Below are 20801 nucleotides of genomic sequence, written 5' to 3'. Positions count from 1 at the left end.
GTTTACGGGATCTTACCATAACTGCCAGGATGAAGCCCTCTTCCTTTTCTAGAGTCTCAGGGTAGTTCCATACAGCTGTTTATTGTGGACTCAGTGCTGCTTGTGGAAAGCTTGCAAAGTGTCTGCATTATATTATTGCCAAAATGCCACCCCATATTATTTCTGCATTTAATTTACATTTATTGTTTCAATGAAAAATCCAGTAACTGAATGAATAAAAACAGCAACAGTAAATCTGGATTAAATGGAGAGGGGGAAATGACATTGTATTTTGATGAGGATGATTGTGTGTGGATGCTGGGAGAAATTAACTAATAAATAATTTGAATCCATAATAACATGCCATGGGGAAGTGCCCTCAGTCTCCCTTGAAGGGAACAACTTTGAAGGTGGGATTCAGATGATGTTTGGGGGGGGGGAGTGTTCTTTACTGGGTTTTTGTGAAGTGATGAGGGGTTCTCTTTTGTCACTTCTATTTACATAAACATTAAAAGCAAGGACAAGCCAGCTTTATGTGACATTTGACAGCTCTGTTGCTATAGGCTTTGAAAAGGTGCTATTTGTCTCACTATCTGCTCTGGAGAAGGAAAGATAAATGTGAACATTGCCACCTCATAAAAAGCCAGTAAATTTCCACACCCAAAAGTGCCAACCCACCTGAACATTGCCCTCCCTCCTGATCTTCAGAAGGGGTTTCACCCACACCCACTCCTAAAATCTCTTAAATTGGGTTAGACTGAAATTCAGCCCAGCCCAATTTATAACCCAGCAGCAGGTTCCTTCCTGCCCATTTGGCATCCAGTGCTATTTAGTAACAGGAGATGAGTGACTGAACGGTTTCCTCTTGTCTCACCAAGTAGCTGTTTGTTGCTCTAAAGTAACTGGAGAAAAGCAGAAGCAACAGGAAACAAGAGGTGCTTTTGTTCTCACTGTATTCAGGACCCCCCTGCTATTGCTTCCTCATTTTGAGCATCAGTAAAGAAGAGGAGATGAACATCTTTCCACCTAGGACGGTAAGCGATATCTACCTTACAATCAACAGTGCCTGATGCTTTCTGCTCCAAGCGAAAATAAGTTCTACTCAGTAACAGTCCTCTAATTCTAATGCATGCTAAGCTACAAGCAATAATGGGTTCGTCTGTACTTTTCTTTGCTGTGCCTCAAACATGGCAAGGGGAAGTTAGGACCAAAGCATCTCAGATTATCTAAGAAAGGGTGGGTCCATTTAGATATAATGCAGAATGATGTATTGGGAAGCTTGAAGGCTGAAGAGAGGGAAGCCAGATTCTCTCTCCCTCTTTTAATAATGCAAGAAAAAAACAAAACTCTGCTATCTGGTCCAATGGATTAAGATTTCAATTCCAGGGAGGTTATCTTGTCACTTGGGGGAAGGGACATAGTTCAGTGGTTGACCATCTGTATTGCATGCAGTAGCTCCCAGCTTCAATCTCTAGGGTCTCCAGGTAGGGCTGGGAAAGTTTCCTGTCTGCAAATCTAGAGAGCCACGGGCCATCAGTGGAGACAATCCTGAAACTAGATAGTCCAATGGTCCAATTAAGTATAAAGTTCTGAACTGGACCATTGGAAGGAAGGAGGAAGTGCAGGGAATGTACAAGACGGCAGCTCACTAACACAAGACCAACTGATGTATCTGAACTAGCCCAGTTTGGTTTGACTTAATCCACTGATGAGACTGTTATACTGGCCTGAGAAACTAGAGCCACTGAAACAATTTCCCCAAGTGATGGTTTGGTTTTCATAGTCAAAAGATGGTGTCATTGCATTTCCTAGCATGAGAAACCTCCCCCCCCCCCATTTCATTTCTCAGCAGGAAAAATCTGAAGTCCGGATCATTCAAACCCTCACACAGGGTGAACAAGCAGCTGTTGCTACTAGAAAAGAACCCGTGAAGAAATGCCTTGCCAAGCTTGGGATTCCACATGATGTGGTAGGGTTTCATTTATTATTAGTAATAACAATTAATTATAATGATCAAACAGAAGCTTCATCAGGCTGTGTAAAACAAGTATGCTTTGGGTATTGAAAACACACACTTTATTTTTTCATTCCTTGATTAAACAGAGATTTGTTAAGTCCCCTCCCTTTTCTTCCACCAGGACAAAACCCCAAATATTGCTGTCCTGGGGTCAGGAGGAGGACTGAGGGCCATGATTGCCCTTTATGGGACATTGACGGAGCTGAAGAAATATGATCTCCTGGACTGTATTATGTACTTGGTTGGGGTATCAGGTTCAACCTGGTAAGTGAATATAAATGGTTAATGAGAAAAGCAAGCTGTGGCATGTGGTAGAAGCTGCAATCTCTGGCACAACACCTTATCACAACTGATAAAAATCTCTGTGCCATCAGCATTTACAAGATCAAACTCAGCCCATGGCAGCAAGGCAAAAGCAACATGCCTAACAAAGCTACATTTTTCACTGGGCTCACGTGGTAATGACAAGAGGTTGTAATTCACATGTTAAATTACAGAAAAGACAGCTACCCCACAACACAGTCTCATTTTAGGCTCTATTCATGGGCAAAGGATCTTGGAAATGCAAAATATATAGTCTTCACAAATCATTTGTGCAAGACAAAGGGCACACACACTTCCCCACAAGAAAGAGTGGGTGGTGTTGGCATAGTGAAAAAAATAGTTTTCACTATCCTGGCATATAGAGAGTCATTTTACAGAAACATCCTGCAACACAGAGAAATAATAAGGATGTCACATTGGTAAGCAATTATTACACCAAAGAATACCTTTTCTCATGCTCTGGTGCATACAGTGGTACCTTGGTTTGTGAACAGTCTAGTTTACGACCATTTTGGATTACGACCAATTCAAACCCAGAAGTGCGCATCCTAGTTTGTGAACTTTTTTGGATTATGAGCTGCTTTTTTTTGGATTATGAACAACTTTTTTGGCCCCATTGGCAAAAGTGCGCCTTGGGTTACGGCCTGTTTTGGTTTATGAATGGACCTCCAGAACGGATTATGGTCGTAAACCAAGGTACCACTGTATGTCTTGTCAGTGAATGGAGAGGGGTGTGATCACATGCATTGACTCTGATGTCTGACTTCTGCACACTGAACAGAATGGGCTTTATGTCAGTAGAGCTGGATACATGGAGGCTGGAGCTAGGGCCAGTTGCCATGATATATGGTTTTATTGACTGTGTGGGACCAAAGGAGCTTAGGGACTCTTCAACTGTTACTATATTGTACACTTACTCTTTATCACATATGAATGAACACTGTAGACTTGGAATTTTTAATCCCAGCTGATTGCAATGTAACTTCTTTTATCACTCATGAAAGTTCATTCAAGTGTGTGTCTGGTTGCATATATACTCCAAGCTGAAACTAAAAAGGAAGAGAGTTGTTAAAGCTTCTGACCTGCAGAGAACATTCTTCATTTGCTAGTCCTTCGAGTATTTTCAAAATTAGTAGGTAGTCGTGTTGGTCTGACACAATCAAAATATATGAAAAAATAAATAAAATTGCCCAGTAGCACCTTAGAGTAATTGACAGTTATATAGATAGATAAATAGATAGATAGATGATAGATAGATATAGATAGACGTGGGTGGCGCTGTGGGTTAAACCACAGAGCCTAGGACTTGCCGATCAGAAGGTTGGCAGTTCAAATCCCCGCGATGGGGTGAGCTCCCGTTGCTCAGTCCCAGCTCCTGCCAACCTAGCAGTTTGAAAGCACATCAAAGTGCAAGTAGATAAATAGGTACCGCTCCGGCGGGAAGGTAAACGGTGTTCTGGTTCTCCAGAAGCGGCTTAGTCATGCTGGCCAATAAAGCGAGATGAGCACCGCAGCCCCTGAGTCGGTCACGACTGGACCTAATGGTCAGGGGTCCCTTTACCTTATATATATTTCAAAATAGGATTGTGTCTGAAATCCATTGCTCCTTCACATTGTTTCAAACATATTGTTGCATGTCAATCCAATCTCTGAGAGGTACAAAATCCCAGGGATTCCAGAAGCTTATTATTCAGGGTTTGTGTTTCCTTTGGAATGAGGTGCAGTCGAAACTGTGGTGTCTTTAGGATATATGGTTTATTTACACACACATATATAACCATCCCTCACAATGGAGGGGTTTACAGCATTGACATCCCCAAAAGGGTCTTGCTTCTCCCATAGCTGCAGCCTTCTAGTCCAACAGAAATCAGGCATGGGTCTATCTCTCCCAGCTGCCAAGCTTCTAGCACACATCACTCAAGTCTCAACTCTGCCTTTATCTTTCTATGTACCGGCAGGTTGAGGAAGGGGCCCCCACCCATTTCTTATCTGACCCAGAGCCACTTTTTTGTTATCATAATGGCTCATACTTAGAGGACCATTACCTCAACAGGAAGCTAGCCTGCCTAGTCCAGGAACTGAATCCATGCTGGATCCAGGAATTAGCTGGGGACCCCAGATATACAGCCTACATCCCCTCCACAAACTCATCATAATATTTATATTGTTCCATGAAAAGGTGCATGTCAGCTCTCTACAAAAATGAAGACTGGGCTGAAAAAGTAGAGGCCTTGGAAAAACTTCAGAAGGAAACACTTGTAAATGGCAAATGGGATTTGAAGAAGGCAACAGAAGCTGCATTGGAGGCCTCAAAAGATGAACATTACTCCTTGACTGATTTCTGGTCCTATTTTATTGTGTATAAAATGCTAAAGGAGGTAGGTGGAGATTTTTTTAAAAAATGTTTTTTTAAAACCACATGAGACCTAAACTGAACAAGAATATAAAGAAAGTTAGCAGTTACCAAAAGTGACCAGGACACTTTTCCCCTCAAGGCCCTCTTATATATCATATGAAACATATAAATCCATTCATATATTCAGAAGCACTAAAATTAGGTAGGTAATTTTGTTTTCATCTCTGGATTATTATATGGTAAAGTGTTGTCTGGAGCTAGACAGGAAGGGTTTGAAGAAGAGATTTTGCCTGCAAGTTGGCCAACCATGATCTGATGCACCCCTGGGAAGAAAGAATGAGAGTCAAGTGTGGGTTGGTGTCAGGAACCACTGACCACTTCCCTATGTGGCAAGCAGTGTCATTATAGCTTCTTAATCTAGAACCATGTGGATTCACTCTCTACTCAGAGTGGCCAGTAACCTTATAAAAATTATCCAGCATTTTAATGCAGATTTATCCTATTTTTGCAAGTAATGCATCCTAATACCATGCAGTCTACATGATATTTTCACTTATATATATTCATTTTTATGCACACTTCTACCTAATATATGCATTTTTGTGAACATTTGTTATCGAAGAGGTGCATTGCAAAATTCAGACAAGTGTGAATTTTGTGTGTGTGGTTTGGTTCTCAACTTACACTCAGAAAGTGCAGATTTGATCAGTTCGTCTTCAAATGCAAACTGAATCAAATTTCTCCCCCATCCCTGAATGTTACACACAAGCAAACCCTGACAGTTGGGGAACAGGTAGAGTAGTAAAGTCAATTAACTAAACCCATGTCTTTTCAGCTTGATGAACGCAACTTGACTGAACACAAGAGATCATGTGAGAATGGGAAAAATCCTTATCCCATCTATGCAGCTGTGGACAAGCACAGATACGAAGGACACCACATAGGTAATAACATGACGATATCATTTTCTCTTATTATTTTCTCCCATCCACTGGTATCATTCACTAAGGCCTTTCTCCACATGCCCACCCTACAGTGTTAGCCAGCTGGCTACCAATGAGTGCCAAAACTCTGCCAGCTTACCCAGGACCACATCAGATTTGATTTTAAAATGAGCTGATCCATCTCCCTCCCTGCCAAAATAAAGAAGTAAATCAATCAATCAATCAATCAATCAATCAATCAATCAATCAATCAAGACAAGCAGCAAAACCAATTCAAATATTCCAGAGGGCAGCTCTTCAATATACCAGCACGGGCAAAGCAATCAAGATGACCTTGTCTGTGAGGTTACATTGAAGAGCTCTCCCTGGGGAAACTGAGAATGGTTACCAAAATCCCCAACATCATCATGGGAGAGGAACGACTTTGCAGCCCCAAGGGTTACACTCTGATTGCTGTGTATTTCTGTGGGTAAAACTACCCACCCTGATACTGAAACAGAGATTAGCAAGTTCATCTGAGCAATTGGATATTAGCACGTCCCTGCTTGCCCAAAGAATTTCATGGTTATTGCTGACTTCCTTTCAACTTCACTTCAAAATCCCTCCAAGTGTTTCCCCTGCACAGGGCCTTCCAAATCGCTTTGCATTCTGCTTTAGATGGAATTTCTTGGCAGCTCTTTCTTTGCTGATTTGTTTCCCATTCATTTGTCTTCTGGGCATTCTGTTCTCATTAGCACTTTGGGATTTTCTTCTCATCTCTCTCTCTCTAACTTTCTTTTATCTTCTTTCCTCCCAGGCAGCTGGTTTGAATTTACCCCACATGATGCAGGGGCTCCTGGCGTAGGTGGGGGTCACAGTACAGCAGGATATGTCGAAACCAAACTCTTTGGAAGTCTGTTTAGAAATGGAGAACTAAGCAAGAAGAAAAAGGAGAAAGATATTACCTACCTTCAAGGTTTGCCAACCTAGTTTTGCTTATTTGAAGCCTGTCGTTCTCAGAATGCCAAGTAGAATAACCTCCTCTGAACCAGTGGTGGCTGGAACAGGTGGGGTGGAGGGCAGGGGCACCAGGTGTAAATGAAGCTAGACCCAATGACAGTCAATACTACCACCCAATTGGTGGCAAGACAGAAGGAGCTGGGGGCAGGTTGAGTATAGTTTGAGGTTGATGGACAGTGCTCCATTCATGCTAATGGACCAGCCTCCTCTGCTCTGAAGGTATTCTAAAGACGCACAAGAAGCAACTTCACATCAAGTCCATTTGGCTTCATGCTGTTTCAGCTCAGTACTATCTCTTCTAGCAATCTGGGCCCCAGACATCACAGGCTTACAACTCCCATTATCCCCCAACATTGCCTATGTTGGACGTGGCTGGTGAGAGTTCTTTCTGTGATGATCTGGATGGTCAGAGGTTTCCCATCCCTGGTTTATACTGATTGGCTACAGCTCGCCAACATTTCAGACAGGAGTCTTTCCACCCTCAGCTTTACCTGGAGACAGCAAGGGTTGAAATTGGGATAGTCTGCATGCAAAACATGTGCCATGGCCCTTCCTCTCTTTTTGCAAGATCAAAGAATAGAGTGGGTGTGTGATCAGTTGAGAGGTTTAGCAATGGAATTCTATCCATGCTTACTCAGAAGTGAGTTCATCTGGAACTTGCTAGGGACTGTGTTTAGAACTGCAGCCTTAACATGCATATTCACAACACTGTAGTGTTGAAACCATCTAGGTTTATGGGGTACATAAGAGGAGTTCATGCAGCAACATGTCCTGGAGCAGACAAGATGGGAAAATGTATAACCAAGGAGACTATGATGTGTGCATTGCCATCTTTATAATTTTTCAAAGGATGGAGCCATTTCAAACATGGCTAGTTAAATGCTATATGAGCTTTAAACATCAGGTTTGGACATTTATACTTACACCAAAGACCAGTGCTTTTTTCTGGGGGGAAGGTGGGGTACACATACGCCTAAACATTTTGGGAATCTAAGTTTGGCTCCATTGAGGGGCAGTATTTCAATATGAGTAGGAAAATCAGAGTACCCCTAAACATTTTTTAGGGGAAAAAAGACTGCCAAAGACTGTTAAAAAGCCATCTCTTCCTGATTTTCAGGTTTATGGGGAAGTGCTCTGGCAAGCGAACGAGAAATTAAGAAGGAAATCCTTGGTAAGTTGCTACATTTTTGCCTCTGTTGCTCAACGAAGCAAAATTCTTCATTGTGACTCAACACATTTCTGAGTTAAGAGCTCCTTGTTCAGGAGCTATAGACAGACAACAATAGTGCTATGATTCTTTAAAACACATCTTAAGTTGCATGCATGCTGTGGAAAGTCTTCATGGTCCAAAAATCTTTAAAACACATGACAAAAAATAGCTTTCCTGAATGCTTATACCCTTTTTATATTGTAAGCCACCCCTATGATCCTTGGATGAAGGGTGGTATTGATTATTAATTAATTAATTATAATAAAACCCATGTCAGACTCTTAAAAGATCCAATGATGATGAAACAGCATTTGCCAGGTACTAAACTCAGACCTTAGCCATGAAATCACAAAAATCTATTTGTTCTCCTTGAACAACACACATAATTTATCTTAAATGTAAACATAGGGTGGTATGCAACTAAATAGATCCACTAGCACAAGGATTTCTGCTTGCTCCCTCCCCTGCTCCCTCTCCAAATGCACTCTGGAAAGCTGGGGGACTGGCCAGAACAGATATATTGGGGCATAGGGAGTATGCAGGGATAGAAGAGTTGACAGAAATTCCTTTGCACAGCCAAAGGTCCGTGTACTAGCAGATCTATTTCACTAGATGTCTCCCAAGCACCTACTTTTGAGGCTCGCTGGGTTCTGGGAGATGGAGGGTCTGGAATGCTTTCTAATGACAACGTGTCAGCTGGGTGTTGTTCCAGCTCTCCCATGATATCCCAGCTTTCCCCCTCATCTGTCTCTGAGCTCAGCCCCCTTTTGTAAATCTATACCATCTTCCTCCTCCCTGGAAGGGTCAGGATGGGGAGGCGGTCTCCACCATTCCTCCTCCTCTGCCCAGTCCCTGACGTCTTGTAGTAAAGCTACTCTGGTCTCCTTTGGGAGGAAGTGCAGGGCAGAATTTTAATAATATATTAAATGAAACAATGATACATATGAGAAAGTAAGCCTTACATGTGTGTTAACAAAAGGATTTGTCTTTCAAGGTGCTTTACTGGATTTGCTAAAAAAGGACAAAGAAGCTTATTTTAAAGCCCGTGAACTGAATCCAGGTAACTCACGTTTCCTTTCATCAGTTTTCTTTCCTCATCTTTTTGAGATCCCAGTCATCACCATAAACCAGGAGTGGACCATATTTTGAGGGCCAAAGAATGACATTCTCTTTGGGTAAAATGGTTGTTGTTGGTGGTGGGACACACTTTCTCCCTCTGTCACCTCTTCACCACATGGAGGGAGAGCAACAAACCAGGAAACACAGAGAGACAACAATGGAAACCTTTTTGTTTCTCTCTAACCCATCTCCTTTCTTTTCCTCCCATTCTTTCACATCCCTGAACAGATACCTATTCACCCACACCCATTCCTACAGTTACCTTCTACTGGGATTTCTGGTGTTCTATGGACTTGTGTCTTCAGACAATTTGGAAGGTTCCCATGGATTATGAACAACTTGCACTTCTCTCTGCAGTACACACCAGAAAGTCCCTGTTACCAAGCAGTATCAGCAGATCTTTGTGAAACTTTAGGCCAAGCACAGGTTAGAGTAGTGGCTCGCAACTGCCTCAATAGTTTGGGTTCAGGAAAGTATATCTATCTTTGAGATCTCCTCAGGAGTGGTCCTCCCTTTTAAGCAGAGCAATTTTGGATGTAATGAAAAAACAGAAAATTGTTAGTTATTTATGCTTAATATAGGCTTGCTCCCAAGAAGGGGTGCTTGAGAGATTTTTGTTCCTCAGGTGCCAAATTGACTTTGTCAGCTTTGCATGCCATTTGTTATTCTATCTAAGGGAGAAATATATATTGGGCTGGTCCTGGATCTTATGGAAATGTTAAAGGCAAAGTATGCAAAGGAAGCTATCCCTTCCCCACAAAGTTCTGTTGTGTTTATGAGGTGGAGGGATAGCAGTTGCTGGACATCTGAACGAAATGGCTACTGTAAAAAGCTCGTTTAGAATAAATAGAGAGCAGGCTGGCCTTTGTAACCAACTTTCCTGTTGTGTTTCATTCTCAAGAGTACCAGGCACTTAGTTTTCTTTGCAAGGCTTATGAGTATATTTTGGAGTTGCAACTGTCTATATTAGATGCTTCAGCAGCAGCAGCAACTGGATTTTTTGACCTTTTAGAGAACCTCCTGAAAGGTAAGTGATTTCTAAGCAACGTATTTTCTTCCTTTTGAAAGCAGTATGGTGCTTTGTGAATAAAGTAAGCTGTCTGGAATTAATGAATCTGTTAGATATGCCCATTAACTTTTTAATTTTCTTTATTATTATTATTATTGTCCATCAAAATTCAAGTTTGCCAAAATATAATTACAACAAAAAGTGTGAGGAAGAGAAATGTTAATGTTATAACTAAGTATGCCTTAAATAAAAACAGATTGCAAGAAAAGCAACAATGCTACTTTCCAAACAGAATATATACCATTACTTAAGAGACTTACAACATCCCTAAAAGTATACTTAAACTTGCGGTTTCCTGACCTCTGTTGCACCATTATGTTATGAGCATGCTCTACTTTTCAACAAAGCAATTATGAGGCTGTCCTCCTTCTCTTACTCTGAGAAGAGTTATTAATATTATCATATTTATATATTTCCCAAGCCATTTTTCCACAGTCCTTCCTTATATCATAGAATCTCATATATATATATATATATATATATATATATATATATATATATATATGAGTTATTGCAGATTTTAATACAGGTAGCTGTCCATTGGGAGTAAATAACCCATTCTTTCCCCTTTGTTGCTTAGTTTTTCATCCTGCCTTTATTCACCATGCCTCTCTATTTTCTGTGAAGTCCATAGTACCAGCAAAAGCTATAAGGTGCTCAAAGAGATGCGTCAGTCCTGGACGACAGCAGATGAAAAGGCAAAAGAGGAAGCATGTTTGAAACTGTGGGAAGCTTTGCATGATGATTTTGGAGGCAAGTACCTTCTGACAGTGACTCGCTACAAAGTTAGGGAATCGGGTTTTGGTAATATAATATATGCTGGTGCTCACTTTATTATTTGTGTAAGAATTATCCTAATAGCAAACTCAGGTGACAAGTGCTAACACTATTGCACCCAAACAACAGCCACTTAAAAGAGAGAGAGAGATACCAGTATGGAGTTTGCAACAAATGCACATGTATACAAGCATGCACATTTGTGTGTGTGTGTGTGTGTGTGCTTGTGCGTGCGTGCGCGCATACACAAACACACACACTTTGTTAATTTTTAACAAAACTACTAATTGGGAACCCTCCCCCCAAAGGCCTGATGAGTACTGAGTATGTTCAGTAGCTGCAGAATGTACAGTAACAGTCTGAAAAGAGAAATGGAATACAAGGGGAGTGGAAAGGCCTCATAAAAGAGAATGGCTGGAACCCAGGATCACTCTTTTAGGGTTGAGAATAGACTTCAACATCCATACCTGTTGCTTATGCTTAGAAGTGAACTTCCTACTCCAAATGAAAAGTGTTTCGTTTTTTAAAATCCCAGAGAAACCCTGAGCCAATTCAAAGGCTTAGAAATGTGTCATTCTGCCAGCCATGTGATGACCTCTCCTGTCACACAAACTTATCACTGGCAATCAAGGATGGTGGATGTTTGTAAGCTTTTACAATGCTTGTCTGACAACCACAATTTTGGAGCTAGGTGGGGCTGGGGGTGTTAAGCGGGTGTAATTTGGATTTTATCCAATAAACCACACAGTTTCCTATTTAGAGGGTCATGGATCAGCTTATTTTTAAGACAACTAGCAAATGTTGCAGGGATGGGACATTGTTCAACTTTTTAGAGAGTGAGCCCCTTTCAATGAAATGGAACTTACTTTTGAGTAGGGATGGAGGAGGAATTCAGTTCACTTTGCAATTAAAGTTGAACATGTCAAATTCACAGAAAAGTGCATATATTGGTGAAATTAACAGCCATATTGCTTTTCTTCTAACACCCCCCCCCCCAAAAAATGTGTCCATGGGAATTTAAGAAGCTTAAGATATGTCTTATCTCCCTGCGGTATCTTCAAGCTGCTTGTTGAGATGGTCTATACAGTGGTACCTCGGGTTAAGAACTTAATTCATTGTGGAGGTCTGTTCTTAACCTGAAACTATTCTTAACCTGAAGCACCACTTTGGCTAATGGAGCCTCCCACTGCCCCTGCACGATTTCTGTTCTCATCCTGAAGCAAAGTTCTTAACCCAAGGTACTATTTCTGGGTTAGCGGAGTCTGTAACCTGAAGCGCATGTAACCTGAAGTACCACTGTAGTTCTCAAATGGTTGTTTTTCTTCCGAAAACAGGAGTTATAAAAGTGATATCTATCAGCCCTTTTCAAGCCATTAAAAGTAAGTAATTGCTTTTTTATTTGCATTGCCTTTCTGTTCTCTGTAGCCAGTGCCATTTAGAGGATAGACATAGAGTTAGATTTGGATCTTTAATGCCTGAATAAAGCCCCATTTTAGACTCATTGAGTTGAACCCAAAGAACTATGAACAGAAAGAAAACAGCTGCTAGCAGTGTTCCACAAGCACCAGTACAAGCAGTACAAGAGATTCTGCTTCATGCTTACATTGGGCAAGTGCAAAACTCTTCAACATGTTTTGCTTCAATTTCATTTTTCCTCTTAGAATGCTCTGGCAGAGGGATGCGGAATGTGTGACCCTCCCAATGTTGTTAGATCCTGCATCTCATCAGCTGCACTGCCAGTTATCAGAAATAGTGGGAGACACAGTCCAATGATATCTGCATTTCCCCATCCCTTCTCTAGAACAAAGCACACATCTGTGCATATGTGAGCAGAAAGTACCTTCTGGAGCTAGCAAGGTTCTGTTATGTGCCTTTGGGAGAATCACTGTCTCTCAGCTTTGCACCTCTAAGTAGAATTAAGAATATCAGCATGGGCTTGGTACTGATGAGCACTGCAAAGGCTCTTAACAAATCAGGAACGCTATCAGTTAGTTACAATGGCCATCTGTACTCTGAAACATCCCTATGGAAGTGCCTGAATCTATCCAGGAGAGCCTCTTCCCCATGCAGTTCCATTTCAGCTGGAAGCAAGTGGAGTGGTTGTTGGCTGCCATCTTGATAACAAAGCACACATGTCGTAATTAGCTTGAAGATTTATTGCAAAACAAACAATCAGTCTCAGACGCTCTGTCGGAGCTTCTGTACCTTACGATTCAGTTGACCCTTCTGAGGAGTGCTACCTGGTTCTGCAGAATATCCTGAACCTATGACCCTTACGTTTCTGGGTTTGTTTCCCATCTAATACCTTTCCCATACGTCTACTCCTTGGGCTCAGGGGATTAATTGCTCCTCTTTCAGTGAGGAAAAGCTCCCCCTCCTGCTTTCCAAGCCTGCCTGTGCTTCTTGAGTGAGTTGGCTTCTCTCCACCCCGCTCTCTGCTAATGTCTTATCAGCATTCCATTCCGTGTTAGGGGAGGGGGAGTTCTTCTTTTTTGGCGATCACTCGTAGCCGAGTAAGATTATCTTCCATAAACACAGTTTTGACAATGAGTCTGTAAGTGACTGTGGAGACAGCCGACTACTCCCAGCTGTCTGACTGCTTCCTAGCAGATGTGTTCATGACAATTGTTCTATTTCAGGCATAGGCAAATTCGACCCTCCAGATGTTTTTGGCCTACAACTCCCATGATCCCTAGCTAGCAGGACCAGTGGTCAGGGATGATGGGAATTGTAGTCCCAAAACATCTGGAGGGCTGAGTGTGCCTATGCCTGTTCTATGTCATTACCATTGTGTTGAAACAGGAAATGTGTTGCATAAAACCTCATGTCAACATGGAAGCGGACCTTCTTGGTAGTAGCACCCATCCTTTGTAATGCCTTGTCCTGGGTAGTTTGAGAGGTGAAATAGTAATGAGCTTTATATGTCTCTTTGAATGGTGTATTTTTAAAAACCCACTTGTTATATGTATTTTCAGAAATTGAACAATAAGAAATCCTCATAAACTTCCACCCCCCCAAGAAACATTCCATGGATATATAATGTAAATTATATAGTTAAACATGAAGTTTGTAAGTAGCTTAGAATTGAATGTACTCTCTGTTTTAGCAGATTGTCCCAATGTGAGCCATGGGTGGTGAGAGGGCAGCATTGCTCTTTCCACTGAATTCAATAATAAGTACTATACAGTTTCAAAATCACATTTTGTATTTGTTAGTTTCTCCATAAGGGATATGTTCTTTATTCTGTCCCACCATGCCTCTGGAATTAAATTATTTGCTGCTTTGCAATGTTGTGTAATTATATTTCTAGCTGAAAACAAAGATTAATAGGTCATTAATGAATAAATTATTATTGTCATCTAGATTCAGATTTAATAAAGCTAGCCTCGGATCAGGTTGTATCACCTGATCCGAGGCTTCAAAGATTATTTCCCAAAATAATTGAAAGGTGTATGGTTTATCCAATCTTTTGTGCACTATTTGCTTCAGTGTGAACTGCTCAGTTTTATTTGTTTATATAGTTTTGTTCTGCTTTTTTTTGGTTTTCAGGAAGCCTTATCGAATGCTATTGTATTGTTATTTATTTATGTGGCATTCTTAGCTCTGAATCTCATTTAATTTAGACTGGATCATGCTCATCCACAAAACCAATGTATGTATTCTGAAGTGGACTTGGGGAAGCACCGATAACTTCTTTCACAACGACCGTAAGATTGTTTTGCAATCACATTCATGATAGTTTACTTATAATTGTAAGTTTTTATATTTTACAGCAGAATCTCGGTTTTTGAATGTAAACCATTCCGGAAGACCGTTTGACTTCCAAAACGTTTGAAAACTGAAGCATGCATTTCCGGAAGCAATTACTCAATATGGAAAACTCAATATGGAAGCCGTGTGGCACATTCGGCTTCCGAAAAGCGTTCAAAAACTGTAGCATTTACTTCTGGGTTTTCGGTGTTCGGAAGCCGAAATGTTCGACTTCTGAGACACTCAAAAGCCGAGCTACCACTGTACTGCATGTTTCGGACTGTGACTGCCGCATCATCATGCCATGGGGATACTGTCGAATAGGGATAAGTTTAGAGATGGGGCAAGGATTTGGACTAGGGATGGTCAACTATTGGTTGACTTTTCATGGAAAAAATCAAGTAGTGATGGCCGTGTCCCCTCCCCCAAAGACAAATTATCTCACTCTGCAGAAGGGGATGGGTCACACCTATTAGAGGAGCTCATTGTGAGACAGCTTCCTATGTTATGCATTCCTGCTCCTAAGAGAGTCAGCTAGCAAACAGCAGTTAAAAGTAAAATACTACTTCCAACTCCTTTCAAAATAAAGCTTTCATTTAAAGTAAAAAAGGGGAGACCTGGTAAAGTAATTCTTGAATTGGTAGATTCAGCTAACAAGTCATAGAGCCAAACCTTCTCTTTTCCACTAGCATTTTCCATTAATGGAGAACTTGGAGATGCATGCGGCAGCTTTAGATATATTTCAAATTAAGAAGGGGGGAAATGGAAATCCTCAGGAACAGTATGCTTCACCTTGGAACACACTGGAACAGAGTTGTCTTGGGTCTATTTAACTCATATTTGTATCCCAACTGATCTTTCTCCAGAGCTTTATTAATAATCAATCACCAATAGGTTTGTGTTGGTTCAAACATTTACACTGAAGTTTTGTGTGATGTTCTTAGCCGATGTTAAAGTCCCAGCGCTAAAAGGGAAAGATGTCGTGTCCCTGATTGATGCTGGCCTGGCAATAAATACTGCTTACCCGCTTATTCTCTACCCTGAGAGAAATGTGAAGCTGATCCTGTCTTTTGACTTCAGTTCTGGGGACCCTTTTCAGGTAATTCATTTTATGAAAGGGGCAGACAGATAGGCATACAAAGCTAAAATACGCCTTGTCTCCCTTTCTAATTTTTCATGGCAACAGGAATTCAGATGATGAAGTGAAACCTTGTAATGGATGTGACTAACTTAGGACCATTAAATTCAGTGACACTACTCTGAATTTAACTTAGTTGGATACAACTCTTTGACTCATTTCCTGACCAATCAATTGTTGTCAGAAACCCCCCTCTGTGAAATAACTATGATACAACCTCTTCTCATGCGTTATCCCAGTTTTCCATAGATAACACTGCTTGAGAATATCCGCTCACCTGGGACTCTGGGTGGGCAGCTGTTGCACCATGGCATGGCCATGGTGGGTCCAGGAAACTGCCATATTCTAGTGGCTGGAGGAGGTGATGGCTGGCACTGCCCACCTCCAGCTACGTCGGGTACTCAGGTAAAGGTGGGCAGTGCTCGCTTAGTCAACCAAAGGCAGGAGCTTAGGGGCTGCAAGCAGCCTGCCCCCAGCCTATTTAAGGGGGCAGACAGGTGTTGGCCACCCTCATGGCTGACTGTGATAGATAAAGTGGCAAATAAAGCATTGGGCTGGATCCTTAGTCACAGGGGTACCCCGTTAGAGGGGTATAGGAGGGCTGACTGTCTGGGAGACCACTGGGGGACCAATGGGCCAATGCACCACTATAAATGCCAGCCTGTGCGGGGTCATAGCATCCAATCCATGTTGTGGGTCACTCCCCAGCACAATTTGACACCATCAGGTTCCTTTCAGGTTGCAGACAGGCTGTCTGATGAAGGATACATGCCCAATGCCTTAGCCAAACCTACTGTTTTATGTAATCAATAAACCTGTGGCCTAATTCAACCCAATACCAGTTTCTGGTGCAATTCTTCTCCCCCCTTCAAACCTGCTGCAGCCATTATGCTCCTGTGCTGTCAAGTATCAATGCATGCAACACTGAGAATCCGATGTTAACAGAGCATTGGAGGAGGGAGTAATGTTACATCACTTCTCAAGTTGCTGAGGTAATGTTAGAAAAAAAGGATGTTTAGGAAAGAGACATATAGAAGCTTAGTGGCAGAACACCATTTTTCATGCAAAAGGCCCCAGGAACAACCCCTTGCATCTTCTGGTAGAGCTGAGAAAGATTCCATGCCTTAAATCCTAGATATTGCCAAGAGGTGAAGACAATACTGAGCTAGATGCGCTGTTGATCTGACTTGATAAAAGCCAGCTTCCTATGTTCCTGTGAGCCCCTAAAAGCAACACAGGAAGCAAAGTGGCAGCTATTTTTCCAAGTGGATTTGTCAATGCATTAAATAGTTTTCTCTTTCTTTTGGCACAGACCATCACAAAAGCTGCGGAGTACTGCAAAGTCAATGGAATCAAATTTCCCAAGATAGATGAGAAAGATCAGCAAGAGAAAGACAACCCGTTGGATTGCTATATCTTCAAAGGAGAGGGCCTAACTATCATGCATTTCCCACTATTCAATAGAGTCAACTGCCCAGGTAACTTGAGAATGGGGCTCATTTGGTGTTTTTTGTTTTGTTTTTAATGATCAAAGATTAAAATGATTGAGAAGTAAGAATCCAGCGGGTCATTTCCTCCCAGCATTAAATTGCTCTGGTAGCACATTCACCTTCATGTTTAAACAAAACAAATTCCTTCCAGTAGCACCTTAAAGACCAACTAAGTCAGTTCTTGGTATGAGCTTTCGTGTGCATGCACACTTCTTCAGATACGTATCTGAAGAAGTGTGCATGCACACGAAAGCTCATACCAAGAACTGACTTAGTTGGTCTTTAAGGTGCTACTGGAAGGAATTTGTTTTGTTTTGACTATGGCAGACCAACACGGCTACCTATCTGTAACTGGAACTTCATGTTTAAACTCATCTTACATATTTCCTTTCTTTCTGAGACATTTCCCCTTTTCCTGACTGGTGAACATTGCCTTCCTTAAGGTTCCTTTCTCCATATCAGATAAACCCTACTGGGGCCTCATTAAACATCCCTGCCACATACATTCCAACATTTCACAACTGAAAATAGGGACAAACCTCAAAGCCCCTATTCACAAGCCACCCGATTGCACATTGTTCTATGCAGTCTATTATATCCATAGACTGCCCTTCATTCATTTTTCTAAAAAGGACAATAGAACGTTTCCTCTTTCAGCAATACTACAAAAACATAATTATTATAGACTCATGGAGTAAAAGCAGGCCTTGTAAACCACACTGTCCTGCTGAGTTCAGGAAATTTAGAGCTTGAACATCCCAAACAAGTGGCTCTCTAACCTTTTTTTGAAAATCTTTCACAAAGATGTCCCCAAAATTTCCCCAATTAGCTAAGAACTGTGGACCCCATGTTTTTCAAATGCCTAGCAATGGACCCCTACCTTTGAAAATTTTGGTATCTGTATTGTAGTTTTTGTTATGTGATTCTCCTAATGTTTGGACGAAACCTCCCCTTCTGTAACTTAAGCATATTAGATCTACTCTTGCCCTCTGGGTAATATATTATCAATATGATATCAATAATTTGAAATCAACATCACGAACGATAGTATGTGAAATAGGAGGCATTGTACTACATGAGACATTATATACTCCAGTGCATGTCTTTATATACCTGCGTATAAACCTTAGATGCATCTGTGCAACCAAACTCAGAGTTTTAAAAGCTAGAGATTAAGGGAATGCAGCGAATCCTGCATAATGCAACTCTTGCTCAATGAGCAATTCAATGTTTAGCTGTGATCCTCTTTCTGTAGAAAAGTGCAGGGGGGAAGTAAAGTTACATGCAATATTCTCTTTTTTTGCCTTTTTTATTTTATTGATTTATTATACTGACACCAACACAGACAACACTCACAAAACAAACAAAAAGATACTACAACTACAAATGCAATGTAGATGTTACAGACACATCAGTAATTCAGTTCTTATTCATTTCTATTAGACTTCTTTCATCCTCAGCGCAGGTCCGGTTGTATACTTAGTCAACTGCTTCTTTCACAATTCCTCTTCTCTATTTTTTTCTTTATCTTACATTCTTACACCATAATTTGTTTTGCGGAAATTAGTCAAGACAAGTCCAGGTATTACCTAATTTGAGGGCACTGCTTTTTCAGATACTCACTATATTTTCCTTATTCTTTCTGAAATTTTTGTTTGGATTGATCTCTAATTGCTTCTGTCAATTTAGCCAGTTCTAAATACTCAAATAACTTATCTTGCCACTCTCTTTTTTTTGTTGGGATTGTCTCATGTTTTCAATTTTTGGCAATTAGAATTCTTGCTGCAGCTGTCACATATTCTCTTATTTTCCCTTGCAATATCTGACTCTAATATTTCCAATAGAAAGGCTTTTTTAAAAATTTGTTTGAATATTTTCTCCTGCTCTTCATAAATGATATCCCAAAAACTTCTAACTGTATCACAAGTGCACCACATATGCAGCAGTGTGCCCTCCGCTTGTTTGCATCTCCAACACATTTTCAATTTTGTTCTATACATTTTAGATAGTTTGTAAGGTGTCATATACCATCTGTAGAACATTAAATAATTTTCTTTTATTGCTTCACATGCCATGAATCTCCAGTTCTCTTTCCACAGTTTCCCCCAAGCTGCTAATTGAATAGGTTTACCTATATCTATTGCCCATTTCACCATCACTTCCTTCACTTGTTCATCTTTCACCTCCCATTCTAGTAAGGGTTCATACATCCTAGATATTACTTTTATCTTGTTTTGTATTATTCCCCCCCCCATAAATGCAATATTCTTAAACTCGTCAGTAATGAGTTACTTTATAGTCACTCTCCAATGTGCCTGTTTTTCAGGTAAAATTGATGAATACGCTTCAACGTTTAAAACCTTCAAGTTGAAGTACTCGGATGAAGAAATTGAAAAGCTACTCACTGCAGCGAAGATGAATGTAGCAAATAATCATCAAAAGATTCTGGGTGAGATCAAGGATATTATGGGTTCTCCTCAAAGGCCTTAATCAAATGTTATAGGCCTTCTAACTTGTGAAGAGCCTCAAAGAACTGGCTCTCCTCATGAGATTTTGTTTGTTTGGAGAACTTAAAATCACTTTTGGGTATTGGTTGGGTGCAAAACTGTAATGTCTGCATTAAATATAAAACATATGCTCAGGAAGAATTCCTTTCCTTTTTGAATGTGTGTTTCAAGCATTGTCTGTTTATACATAGGTGATTCTCTGCTTCAAGAATGTGGAACTTTGACCCTCCAGATGTTGTTTGGACCGCAACTTCCAGCATATCTGATCATTGGTCATGCAAGCTGAGGCTGATCAGAGTTGGAGTCCAACAACATCTGGAGGGCCACGGGTTCATCATGCCTGGTCTAGATGGTATAGTACTAATAATGAAAAATATAACAATGATTATGATAAAAAATAACATGTATAATACTGTCAACGAAACAAGTTCATATTGCATATTATTGTAGATATAACACTCTCTGGATAATGTGTTATATGGATTAAATAGAATGACTATGGTCCAAAGGAACTCTTTCCCTCCTATTTTTTGTTTGTTTGTTTATGAGGTGCTTTTAATTGTTCTGTATATTACACAGCTTTCTACATGGTGTAGTGCTAAGAGGGATAAGTATAAGGCAAGATTCAGATTAAGTTACTTCCGTCCCACTGAAGTTGCAGCTAACTTGTCCCATTGATTTCTATTGGAGAAGAGCACATAGGGAGCTGCCTAATTCTGTATCAAATCATTGGTCCATTTTTGCTCAGTGTTGGTTATACTGACTGACACTGGCTGTCCAAGATTTCAGACCAGGATCTCTCCCAGCCCTTCCTGGAACTGTCAGAGATTGAACCTGCAGGCAACATGCATGCTCTTCCACCCCCAATTAAATCTATCATAAATACGTGATATACAAGGAAAGTTTTGCAAAGGAAAACAACCTCACTGGAATCCACAGCTTCTCAAGAAAACAAGCCCTCTCTGAAAGATGAGACATCCAGTCAAAGTATGAATAAAACGAAGAAACAAAATAAGACCACTATAATGAATGTAATATGTGGAATGCAATTAATCTAATAAAGATAGCACCTAAATGTTCTTTCATATGTTGTCAGATTTTATTGGTAAGTACAAGGTTTTG

General features: G+C 40.7%; 2 protein-coding genes across 3 annotated transcripts in view; one reads left to right on the top strand and one right to left on the bottom strand.

Annotated features, from left to right (window-relative positions):
• LOC309327038 (olfactory receptor 5AP2-like) overlaps window positions 1–20801 on the bottom strand; it is a gene marked incomplete at its 3' end in the record, with an annotated part of 234818 nt that overhangs the window by 38378 nt on the left and 175639 nt on the right. The gene's annotated exons all lie outside the window — the stretch shown is intronic.
• LOC309327454 (cytosolic phospholipase A2 gamma-like) lies at window positions 746–20758 on the top strand. 2 transcript variants are annotated; one of them, XM_081836746.1, is made up of 15 exons: window positions 746–1013; window positions 1832–1948; window positions 2118–2260; window positions 4500–4698; window positions 5512–5620; window positions 6417–6575; window positions 7737–7790; window positions 8824–8889; window positions 9850–9975; window positions 10645–10770; window positions 12129–12173; window positions 14418–14501; window positions 15489–15643; window positions 16995–17160; window positions 19499–20758. In XM_081836746.1, the coding sequence occupies exons 1-15, from the start codon at window positions 990–992 to the stop codon at window positions 19660–19662; spliced, it is 1737 nt and encodes a 578-aa protein (XP_081692872.1). In that variant the 5' UTR covers window positions 746–989; the 3' UTR covers window positions 19663–20758. The 2 variants fall into 2 exon arrangements, with proteins under 2 accessions (XP_081692872.1, XP_081692871.1); XM_081836745.1 differs by having other exon boundaries at window positions 1829–1948.

The sequence above is a fragment of the Podarcis erhardii genome, assembly GCF_964252035.2.
Source record: "Podarcis erhardii genome assembly, chromosome: 13".
NCBI lineage: Eukaryota > Metazoa > Chordata > Lepidosauria > Squamata > Lacertidae > Podarcis > Podarcis erhardii.
This window is presented reverse-complemented; position numbering and strand designations above follow the sequence as displayed.

Excerpts from the sequence above, each read along its gene's own strand:
- LOC309327454 (XM_081836745.1), top strand. The coding sequence starts at position 990 with ATGAACATCTTTCCACCTAGGACG. Across the intron at positions 4,699-5,511 it reads TGTATAAAATGCTAAAGGAG|CTTGATGAACGCAACTTGAC; the intron begins GTAGGTGGAGAT and ends ATGTCTTTTCAG. Across the intron at positions 7,791-8,823 it reads AATTAAGAAGGAAATCCTTG|GTGCTTTACTGGATTTGCTA; the intron begins GTAAGTTGCTAC and ends TTGTCTTTCAAG.